The sequence below is a fragment of the Ixodes scapularis genome, unplaced genomic scaffold (assembly GCF_016920785.2).
Source record: "Ixodes scapularis isolate PalLabHiFi unplaced genomic scaffold, ASM1692078v2 PGA_scaffold1__304_contigs__length_218370807, whole genome shotgun sequence".
In the NCBI taxonomy this organism is placed as follows: Eukaryota; Metazoa; Arthropoda; class Arachnida; order Ixodida; family Ixodidae; genus Ixodes; species Ixodes scapularis.
Window position 1 is genome coordinate 121,072,752 of NW_024609846.1, and position 12,221 is coordinate 121,084,972.

Genomic DNA, 12,221 nt, shown 5'->3' on the forward strand with positions numbered 1-12,221 from the left:
TACGCATTTGAGCATTTGACCACAGCCCCCTCTTGTCCATTAACGTTGAGCCAATGCATGCAAAGTTTAACGCGATTATATACGCATTTGACTGCAGTGCCCTTTTCTGTATAGACGTTGAGCGGCTACATGCAACGTTTCATCCATGACATCCCCAGCTCTTGAGTTACTACCACATCTCAGAGCCCCCTACTCATCCCGCGGTCGTAGCTGAGCGGTTAAGGCGATGGACCAGAAATCCTCTGGGAGTCTCCCTGCACAGGTTCAAATCCTGTCGACTGCGCAAGCTTTTTTTTTTTTTTTTCCTACACGAGCATGTGAGCACGTGAGCTCACGAGCACCAGCAAGATCGATGTGAGCACGGACGCCGGACGGACGGGTGCTACTACTTCTGCACATGTTTTTGTTAACATGTGTTAACTGTGTTAACACGTATAAACTAAAAGACTCTACTTGAAATTGAGTTTTGGTGCAAAAACCTTGTGGTTTTAGCACGAAGACTCTATTTCAAATTTGTTTCCGCCTTCGAAACAATATTAACGCAGAATGTGTCACAGGACCGGGTTCCATAAGACAAGCATAACGTTACAAAAAAGTGCCACAAAAATATGTCGCAAGGTCACTAGATTGAGCGGACTCCTGAGCTCAGAAAAACTTACACCCAATATGTCGCACAACCTGTGTCCCCCGACTTTATCCATAAAATTAAAGTACCTGTTCAATATTATTTTTTAATTGGATATTTTTGCTTCGAACGGTAGTTGTGGCAATCTCTCGTTAATCTAGAAAAGGTTGGTAATTTTTAAATGTAGTCACTGTAGAAACTCCTGGATTATTTCAAGAACAGCAGGGGTCGGGGATATTTGACAGCCAATCACGGTTGATGCAAGTGACAACACAAGTTGATTGGGTGCCTCATTGTCGCAGCCCACACCACGCATCAAGGCGGAACTGACGTCCAGCGCGCCAGCGTGCTACGCGCTGGCCATCAGCCCAGACTCGAAGGTGTGCTTCAGCTGCTGCTCGGACGGAAACATTGCCGTCTGGGACCTGCACAACCAGACACTCGTCAGGTAGGGGCTGTCTTCACGTACCGCTAAGGCGCCTGAAACCCGTCTCTGGCTGATCTGTTAACTGCAACCTAAAAAACACAGTAGTCTCTCATCATTCAAACTTTAGGAAGCCACGGGTTTTGTTTGAAGGCACCCCTTGATTTGCAATGACTCCTCTATTCTCAGTGCCCCCCCCCCCCCCTCCCCCTAATTTCACTTCCTGGGGAAACTGCTGATCTCTACTTGATCCAGGTTAACCCTCTATCCTTTGCTGGAGCATGCCATATGTCCTACATTAGTTTAACATGTGCACCTCCGATATTTGTATTAGAGTTTACGTGCTTAATCCAATCCAACCGATAAAATGTTGGATTTAATTTAGGACCCAGTCATACTTCTCTTGAGCACAAACTTATACCCTGTAGAAAATGATTTTACCAACAACAAACATGTTGCGACCTTTTGGAATGTTCAAATAAATCTTCAACATTTTATACGTGTTGAACAGTAAGTACTCACAGGGGCCCATCAAGACCTAAATTTGGGTTTGATTGAACAGGTGAATCAATAAATGAAGGCACTGTGCCAAACATCAGGTTTTGCTACCTGTCACTTTTAAGAAAACAAAAGACTATGTGCCAATTACTCTGACTGACGAGTTATGGTCATCTTAGGTGTGTGTCCACTTTAGGCATTGTGTATGTTTCTAAAGCGGTACTTTTATTTGTCATCACATTGCCGCATAAAGCCTTACGACGTCATCTTATTGAGCACTGTTCTCTGCCACTAGTCATAGAGGCTGGAGCGTTTCATTGTGGCACACATCTCTCATTTGTAGTTTTTTCTTCCGTAGCTGCCATTCATTTCACACACTCTTTACTAGTCTCTGCTAAAGCCCCTTTATGCATTTGTGTCTGTTTTACAAGTGGCGTGAAATGCACCAATGCACGTGCCTTGTGCGGTCCTTAAAAGCAAATGGGGGCGCAACACTGAAATGAGAGGCCCCTGGAAGGGAATGTCGGCAGAGTGCTCGCTCGTGGCACGTGTCTCGCAAGTTTTCAATAATTCTACGAGACACAAAGCGGGACTATTATCAAGGGGCTTTAGCTCCTGCAGGCGTGGTCATGCGCGGGCTAAAGCAACGACTTTGTCCGGTCCTTTTGTCCCCCGCAGGCAGTTCCAGGGCCACACGGACGGTGCTAGCTGCATTGACATCTCGAGCGATGGCACTAAGCTCTGGACGGGGGGCCTGGACAACACAGTCCGTTCCTGGGACTTGAGAGAGGTGGGCATGGACACCTCCTGTTCCGTTGCACCATTTGCACGGAGGACCACAGCGGCCGCAAACACTTGCACGCCGCTCAGAAGTGTGCCTCAACAGGCGCATCTCTGAACTCTAGCTGTAGGGTTGCTCTGTACCTTCTTTAGGGTGTGACTACAGCCATGGTTCCAGAGTGCTTGCAGTACGCTCTATTGTTTATTTATGACATGAATTCTCAAGCTATGTTCCTAGGAACCCAGGGGTTCTCCTAGCTCTCAAATATCCTCAGCAGTCGTTAATATAAGTAAAACGTTTTTCCAGTTTATGCACTATTTTGGCAGATGTGTGCCTCCTACTGATGAATGACCCAAAAACTTCCTACTATGCACATTATTGGAGTTTTAGAGTAGGGGGCTCCAAAGCTATAGGGGCTCACCACTGCACATGCGCCAGACCCAAACTGAGTTCTGGGTTGGTGCTTGCATGCACAAACATGGTGGCGCCCTTTTTTTCTTGTTTCCGAGCAAATTAGCAATGGTCACTGCAATATTAGCCACATTCATCAGCAGCGAATGGTGCAGACGACTTTCGCTTTGCCTTATCTCACTCAAATTGCAAAGAATGAGCGGTTCCTAAGCCTAAAGAGACGTGGTGATCGTTGACATGGAAACGTCTGGCTACTTTGAGTGGATTTTCTTGACTTTGTTAGAGCACTATGCATTGGATTGTTTTGGCTGAAAGCAGCTAACAATATTTATACTGATTTTATATTGTCTTTTTCTAGCCGGATGGATTTGGTTCTACATTAAAGGGGTAGTGCAACAATTTTAGTGTTAAAAGAATTGGCACTTAGTTTTTTTATATTGTTTATCCAAGCACAAGTAACCAACAATGCGTCACCTTGCCCTGAAAGACCACTATTCCGGTGCGTAATCGAAAATAAGAAAACAAAATATTTGCCAATCTGCAGCCGCTTGTGGCAGTTAACGGAACTGATGTGTGACATACTCTGGGGGATACACAGAAGTGAACAAAACCTGTCCCCCGTTGCTGCTACACTCGCCGTCACCCCCATGGCAAGCCGTCTTTTAAAGTGTCGATCGCTCCCCGCGACCTTCGACGATGCTAATTTTTTAAAGTCGATAATCGTGGAGGAAGTGGCTGGGGTCAGAGCTGTATATGTAGAGAGTTTGGTCAATGGGAGGCGCGGACATAGCTAGGGCGTGCACCAGACTCAGAAAGAGGGCTTGGCATGCTCTCTTGACCAACCAGAAGCCGAAAAGAATCCCCTAGCGGTGGTAGCGAGAAACCGTTCTGATCAAAGGTCTATGTTCGTAAATGGTTTTAATAAGCGCGTAACAGTGAAGTGCAGTAACTCTTTGTGGTTGAAAATAGGGTGCACTTGTTGTTTTGATCATGATCATGTAGAAAGATGTAAGAAACGAATGCGCCGCTCAACTCTGTTTTTCTCGGACAGTGTGTGACCGCTCGGACGGCAGCTTCCCGGCCCTCGGCGCTTGGCGTACGGATTATGTCGATCGTTCCGCTAGTCGCACTCTTCCACCATGATTTTGTATGGGCGTGATTGAAACATCACGTGTACCATATTTGCAGTCATCGAGAGGTACTCTAATGCAGTTATCAGGTTTGTTTCTTGCGACCACCGCCAGGGTATTATTTCCGGCTTCTGGTTGGTCACATTCAAATTTCTGAAGACGCCCGGGAACACGCCCAGCCCGCTTTCGGCCAATGGCGCCTCCTCATTTGTTTCCTATACTTCCCAACGAATGGCCAAACTCTCTACATATACGGCTCTGGCTGGGGTCTCTGAAGAGAGAACCCAGAGTATGTCACTCAAAAGGCGACGTGGAGTGTTAAGAGGCACTTTGACCTTCCATTTGTTTCATTTATTTTTATACAAGAACTAGCACTCGCAAAAAAATAGTTTTCTGTTCTTTGTTCCATGGGTGACACAGATTAATTTCCACAGTTAATTAGCCGAAGTCTGACCGCCACTATAACTGTCATTTGTAAGCAAAAAGTACTTTTTAAGTGCATACTGTAAAACCCTTAATGTTCGCGAGCCCTCAATTTTCGCGAATTGAAAAATTCGCGAAATTTAAGGGTGCGCGAAAATTTCGGTCCTTAAGATTTTCAATGCAGGCGTCTGGAATTCGCGATTATGTCATCTGTGACCGATTCACGAAAAATAGGGGCCGCGAAAATAAAGGGTTTTACAGTATCTTTTAACTTTTACGCTTGTTAGCCGCATGGGCGATGCAAGAGGGAAATGCAACGTGCTGCGTCGTGAAAGCCCCGAGGCCAGAATCACAAAGATCTTAGGCTATGACAACTTAGCTAAGAAATTTGTAAGTTAAGGACATTGTAAGAAGAGGAGAAATCTGTATTCACAAACGCATTTTTAAGTGAGAGTAGGAAAGCGACATTCTTGTACGGAAACTCTAGAACTTTTTTTCGGTGACCCGCAAACTCCCGATCCCCGCGAGAGCGGGCTGTTACTATGGCGACAGCGTCTTCGGCAACACGAACATCCAGTCGGAGAGCTCTTCATGGTTTGGAGCGCATGGATTTTGAATAACAAACACAGGTGGCCTTTCCGCCAACACTTATGTGGGGATTGTGTCTGTGCTGTGAAATGTCTACGCTACCATGATTTAACAGGCCCGGATGCCGAGGCAGGCATAACCACCTTCTTCAACTGCTACGAACTCGATCGCTACGAACTCAATATAACTGTCGTCGATGCTAAAAGTTAACGGCTCGCGCCGCTCGTTGGCAAAGCGGCGTAGGCGTAGTTAGATAGAAACAAATTGCCGCGGCATTTTTCGCGGCCTCTTGAGATGCAGGAGCGAGCCGACATTCGAGGAGATACATTTGAACTATGAGAGTGTCGGCAGGAACCACGTAAATACATGTTCACACTTGGAGCGGACGCGTGCGTTTGATCGAGGCGCTAGATTCGCACTGTTGGTCTGCGTCTTGGTAAGTGCTTCGGGGTGACTTGACACTCGGCAAAGGAAGGTTGGACCGGCATCGTGTAGCTTCCACAAACGGTATGACACCGTTGATGTACCGTCGTGTCGGAATAAACATGGCATACTAATAGCGAAGTGTATGTACCATATGCTGCAAAAGTGATCCATACGGCGTTTATTTGAGCTCCATGTCACAAAATCAAGGAGATAGAAAAGATAAAAGTCTTCTTTCGACGGCAGCGTTCATCACTGCTGCCTCGGAAAACAAGGGGAAGAGCTTGACCTCTTAATCTAAAATTGAGATCGGCGACCAGATTCAGACTATTTGTACGCGGGAAGGGTCCACCGGGGTGGCGCGGGCATATTCCATTTAGCAATCGAGCCAGCTGGTCGTGGGCAGACAGTCTTGGCCAGGGACTGTCGGAGCAGGTCTGTATTCTGCCGAGCTCGCCAAGCTACCCCTCGGCGGTTGCCTGGTCGGTGGGATCGTTGCCGTTGTAGCTTTTTTCGGATGTCTCTGGATCCAGCGTTCATGTCCGTCGTGGTCAACTTCAAATACTTTCCCTTTTTTTTTTTTTTTTTTTGCTGTTTGAAGTTGGGTTGCACGAGAAGTGTGCATAGAAAAATAAATGCCTGTTGGTCGTTGCAACCAAGTAACTGAGGAACACTGTCGGCCATGTTGATTTGATCTTAGAAAAGTGCGTAAGACAGCTCCGAGGCTGTCGCAGGATTCCATCGTAACCTATGCGAAACTTATGATAATTTCATTTCATGAATACAAATTTGTTCTTACATTTTGTTGTACGTGCATTTTTGGCTAAAGATTGTTTCGTGAATCTGGCCTCTGTTCTATAGACGCCTTTAAGCAGCTGTGCATGGGCGCACCACAACCGACCTTTAGTTTTTGTTTCGTTTTATTCTGTTCACTTCACTTCATGATTACCACATCAGTACAGTTCATTGCCATATTAGATTCTACTGCATCCTCCCCAAGAATTGCCTTTGTGGAGGCTTGTAAACGCCTGTTTCAGTGGCTCGGCATTTTGGTAAAGCAGGGACCACATGAGCGACAAAAACGGGCGCCGCGCGGTGATTCCCATAGCAACAGCCCACGAGGCTGTGAAGTGGACCACCGCCACGTCACAGCGTCCGTGCAAATTGCCATCGAAAGTGCCGCGCGCCACCCGTTTTCATCGCTTATGTGTTCCTTGCTTAAGACAAGAGAGGGTGAGTAATGGTGGCTGTAATCTGGCGCTTGTTTAAAGCATCTATGTGGTGTTTTCACGTGGCGTCAATCCGCCATTTTCTTGTTATGCCCGATTCTTGCTAGAGTAACAAATAGAAATGACCGACGCCGACAAGCCACAAACACAAACAGCATGCATGCGAAGGTAGCTTTGACAGGCTTGCAATCGCTCGTGCTCACTTCACAGGCATCAAGAGACGGTAGGCCTAGCAAAGTTAACATTGCGTGCAAGCTGCACTTGTTTGAGGCTTGTAGGTATTGTTTGATTCTGTTTGTTTCTTTAATGGGCTCTATAGGCTTGTCTACTGGTTTACTACATTAATGCCAAGACTTGGAGGGGATTCCTTGGCTGATCATTGAGAGAGGTTCCTCAAGATCAGCAAGTTTGTGAACCAATGATATCTTTGATGCAAGATACTAGATAAATGGCATTTATCTTGGGAAATTATAAATCAAGAGTGATCATCAAAATTCATGTGCATCACAGATGGGTAGGATCAGTAGAGAAATTTAATCGGAAAACTGGAGGCAGGTTGGTGTCTACAAAGTCACAAAGTTCTGGCTATACTGTATTAGCTAGGGATGCACCTATAATGACATACATATTTTCAACAACGTCTGTGAAAACCATCTGTGTAGCTTTTTCATTGTCAGCATATGGCTGTACATTCATTGATGTTGTTAACACTTTGTCGGCCTTTACGGTGCTGCATGCAGCATTCACTCCATTTGCCCTACATGTTTGCAGAGGGCTGTTTGTAGTAAAGTGCTTGCAGCTTTGAGGCAAGAGTGAATTCAGGTCCTTTTGTTGAGAAGAGAGGGGATAATTGACATGTGGATCTTGGAAACTACACTCCCACAGCCGACCGGCTGTGGAAGTGTAGTTTCTGCAGTTGACCGAGCACAGAGATGGGGCTGTCGAGGCATTCTAATTCCCCCTTTAGGGCCAACGAGGATAGGGGCACTTCCTAGATACCATCTCAAGCTTTCAAACTTCTGACACACCACCTATTCGCAACTCTAAAGGAGGCGACTCCCACCCAGTGGAAAAGGTGCAGAGTGTCAGGTATGGAGCGAGTTAGAACATACACGTCTAGGCTTAGTGTGATATGCGCCACTGGCTTTGGTATAAACAAGGCGTGACGACAAGTATGGTTTCGTGCAAGGAAGCTTGGCGTGTGAGTCTTGCACGGGCACACGGAGAACATTGGCAGGTGCTCTCGTGCCCCGCGAACTTGCACGCAACACTTTAGCACTTTAGTACACGAAAGAGAGAAACGGTGAGCTACCACCCATTCAAGCGTCCCTCGAAATCTGGCGCAAACCTGGTGGCTGTAATGTAAAACATTGGAAGGGGATCATATGCACGCCGTTGGAGTTGCAAATATAATAGGGCAAGAAACACAATGATGCACCGTAACTTCCAAAAGTATAATCATGGGTGTGCAAAATCGTATATCTTTTTTTTCTAAATGAGCCCTTACAACTTGCAGGGTCGTCAGCTGCAGCAGCACGACTTCACCTCTCAGATCTTCTCGCTGGGTTACTGCCCCACGGGCGAGTGGCTGGCTGTCGGGTGGGTGTCACTTCTCTCTCTCTCCCTTTCTCCCCTGGGGCTAAAGAGGCACGCATCCTTACACTCTACCACCACGTGCTGCTGCAGGATGGAGAGCAGCAATGTGGAGGTGCTGCACTGCTCCAAGCCGGACAAGTACCAGTTGCACCTGCACGAGAGCTGCGTGCTGTCGCTCAAGTTCGCCTCGTGCGGCAAGTGGTTCGTCAGCACGGGCAAGGATAACCTGCTCAACGCCTGGAGGACCCCCTACGGGGCCAGCATCTTCCAGGTGGGTTAAAAGCTGCAGCTTGAGGTATGGCTTGTAGCTGCCGCGGTGGCTGCCAGGCAGAGCACTGGCTTCAGATTCTAATCACGGCCGAGGAGCTTGCAATTAGACTGAGGTTTTATGTCCAAACATCCCCGGGGGGAGGAGGAGAAAGGATGAATTGGCACTGCAACCATGACATTTAAAGGGATACTTCAACGAAATTGGAAAGATACCCGTCGTTTTCAGAAATGGGCTGAATGTGATCCATAAGATCCGTAAATGACAATCGCACATTTGTATTTGGAACCTGATGGCTGTATTTTTCGTTATAAACGGCCCACTATGACAAGCGCTTGGAGAGCAGCCAGCGGTGAGCACGTCACATCCGGCACTATCTTGATGTAGTTTGTTCTCTAGCCATTCCAGCCACCAAAGCGGTCCAAGCACGCCAGCGATCCCAGCAACTAACCCCAAAACTGCTTTTGTGTGAATTTTGAGTGACGGGTTAATCTTCTATAATCTTGTAGAGGGAGAATAGCGACATCTGAGACACACAAAAGAGAGTCTTTTTGAGTGGGGAGTTCTTCCCTCCCCTCTTCTCTTGTGCTGGCAGTAGAGCTGTCAAGATGACGTCGGGTTCAAAGCATGTATAGGCCTTTCCCGTGTACTCTCGTACCTAGCCATCTAATAGGCGTATCCGCCGCGGTATGGGCGACGAAAAAATAATAAACCTTCTCAACCTGTAAATAGTAAATAAATAGAGGCGAGACAAAACAAGAATGTGTGACGCTTATGCTTAGGTATATCCCAAATGTCTACCAATGGCGCAGCGACGGCAAAAGAATTTTCGCCCTTACTAGAAGTGACGACAATTCAAGATGGCGGCACCCTTGTGAAAAATGTCCATAATTCTGGGCGAGACAGTTATCGTCACTACCTGTCAAGGTTCCTAGACGGGCATTGCAAACTAGGTTTTAGCGACATCCACCAGGTGCTCTTTGCTAATCGTTTAATTTGTTTTAAAATTTCTTTTCATGTCTCTTTTAACAAGATATTGGTGTGTCCGATTTGAGACTGCTCCTTTGAACACATATTGGTGAGGCGATCGAACTGACAACAAATGGGTCGCTCTGACCCATTTGCTGTCCCCACACCTCGGTGTTTACCCAACATGAGGCCTGTGCACATACCCACAGGCCTTGTGGGCATGTCCATGTCACCTTCTCTTCAATAGAGTGTGGGGCACAGTGTGATATAAAAATACTAACAATAAACGAAGTGACGTTAAGTGCCAGATCTCTCCTGAAAGCAGTTGTCGGAGAATGCGAGCTTGACCCACTTCGGCTTTTGTATGGAGCAGGGCATCGTGCATGCTGCATTGTTCATGCTGGCTGGAGTGGTAACAAAAGAGCCCCTCCTCCCCCTCACCGGAGAACACATACTCCAACCGAACACAGACGTCGCGTTTGGTTATGTCAGCCGAGCGCTGAGTCATTGTTTTTGTTGTCCCCATCCGTGTAGTTCTAAAGTTAACCGCTTGGGGTTAACTTTAGAACCGCAGTCTGATCTCCTCTCCAATATCCCCAATAGACCAAAAAATATGCGCCAAGATTTCGTTGTGGTATCCCTTTAAGGCATTTATGTACTCTGTTTCACCCTAAGAGACACAATGCTTGGAGCGGGCCCACTATGCATGTGCACTCATGAAGTGAAAGCATCGTTCAAAACAACAGTATGCGTGTGCTTGCTGTTTTGACCACCTGGCAGCTATTTGATGCATGCAATGCACATCAAATCATAGAACCTCTTCCCGAATGATCAGTCCAGAGCTGCAAACCCCATGCGCAGTTTTAGACGCTGACATAGCAGTCTTTGAAAGGCCGAGTAGTTCTCGGCACGGTTATAGTTAATACTTCACAACGTCGGAGGTTCCTACGAGTGGCACCATTCTTTTGTTTTCAGTCCAAGGAGTCCTCCTCGGTTTTGAGCTGCGACATCTCTTCCGACGACAAGTACATCGTCACCGGTTCGGGAGACAAGAAGGCAACTGTCTACGAGGTGATCTACTGAGCCAGTTCGGGAAACTTTTCTGCCCCTTCTCGGCGTGTGCACAGTTGTGTTGTTCTGGACCCGCCTCTAATATGTGTGTGTCTGTGTGCGAGCGCACACGTCTCCCACGTGCTCCCACTGTCCGCTCTGTGCCTCCGCCGACACAGGACTGAAGCCTCTGGCTCGATCTGGTGATTCCAGAGACTTGCAACGCCGGTTCATTGAACTTGTTCCCTCCGGTACCCAGGACCGTGTGTGCGTGTGTGTGTGAAAGAGCATAGCCTGCCTGCAGTCCTGTCTCTTCTGAGCAGGGAACTGCCTCAGGAAACATTCCATTGGGTAGCTGTCACTCCCTCGGTTCTCACCACACAAGAAAGATCTTCATTACTGCTTTTTTTTTTACTTTTGTTGTTGAAAGGATGCCTCTGCCCTTTTTATAAGAGCAAGAGTTGTGCCACAAGTCTTCAAACCCTCTGCCAGCTTTTTTGGGGATAGCAGCTGCGTGGCAGTGAAGGACGACGACGTTACGAGCCGATTGGCCAGTTAGTCTGCAACATTTGTGTACAAAGGTGCGGTGCCGGGTCGGCCACCATGAGTAGGGTAAGATGACAATAAAAATTAAGCTGTTCCCATTGTGTGTGTGTGTGTGTGTCAGTGTGCTCGAAAATATGTGTGGTTAAAAGGGGGGTTGATATTTCGAATTAGAATATAAATGCTTGTGAAAATGAACTAGAGCAAGCCTTCTGTCTACGTTTCATGCGAGGTCTGACGTGCAAAATTGTATCCTGCCAGGTAGAGAACCCTTTTCTCACTGTTGTTCATTCCATTTCTTGTGCACTTCATTCCTTTGATGAAAGAAGCTGGTCTAGCAGATGATCTCTGCTGAAAGAAGGAGGGGTTTTTCCCTTCTGAAATGGAAAGAAGGAATAGAGGGGCAATTTTCTCCTCCCTGGCTGCGTGTCAGGCTTCAACGACTACGCCAACTGTTCTAAGAGTATTCTATCGTCAATGGACTAATTCCAATACATTATTTAGAAACTAATAGATGCTGTTTCCCATGCTAAATAAAAAATCTGTGTTGGAAAGTGCTTAAAATACATTGTACTTAAGGCACTTTAAGGTGCTGCTTGAACTACGTTTTTTTTTAACTTTCCAAGATTGAGAAAACTTGTACTTCACTGACAGGGTATTTATGCTTGTCAAGGTTATTTGTACATGCCCAACTACCCAGAACACAATTTGCAGCTCAAAATTTGTTGTTTTTTTTTGGCCCGAAAATCGCCGATAATGCACTGGCCGGTTCGTGTCGCACTCGCCCTCTTTGCCTTTAGTCACGTGTCGTTTTCTAGGGTTTAGACACAACCACCAAAGGAAATCAAAGTCGTGGGTCATCGAAGGCACGCACTCAATACTAAAAATATACAAAATATGACACTCATTTTTTGTGGCTTCTAAAATACTGCAAATGTGCTAATTAAAAAAAAAAAATTTCCACAGTCAAGTGATTTTTAGCAACGCTTTCTCCTTATATTCCTTCCTCCTCAGTCGAGTTTAGGTGTCAGGCAGTTGCGTTCTTTTACTTTATTAAAAGTATCCGTGACGCTATAGCAAAATATTGATTGGGTAGTCTTCTGACACCATAATAAATCGCCTAACAAAAAGTTAAATAGATTAAAAACTAAAAGTTTAATTTTGGTGGGTGTCAGTATCCCTTTAAGAAGGAAGTAAAGCAAAAAGCAACAGCAGAAAATATCAGTCATGGTATCAATACTGCGATACCGCCATGAATGTCAA

The 12,221-nt window shown here is 46.4% G+C and overlaps 1 protein-coding gene across 2 annotated transcripts in view; it reads left to right on the forward strand.

Moving 5' to 3' along the window:
- LOC8030507 (transducin-like enhancer protein 4) overlaps positions 1-11,062 on the forward strand; it is a 73,114-nt gene extending 62,052 nt beyond the window's left edge. Inside the window, exons 16-20 of one of the 2 annotated variants that reach the window (XM_042290913.1) lie at positions 928-1,073; positions 2,226-2,337; positions 8,049-8,131; positions 8,219-8,399; positions 10,341-11,062. In XM_042290913.1, the coding sequence (XP_042146847.1) occupies positions 928-1,073; positions 2,226-2,337; positions 8,049-8,131; positions 8,219-8,399; positions 10,341-10,448 (630 nt within the window). In that variant the 3' untranslated portion in view covers positions 10,449-11,062. Of the gene's footprint in view, positions 1-927; positions 1,074-2,225; positions 2,338-8,048; positions 8,400-10,340 lie in introns of both variants that reach the window. The other variant, XM_042290912.1, reaches the window with a different exon arrangement.
- The last annotated feature ends 1,159 nt before the right edge of the window (positions 11,063-12,221 follow it).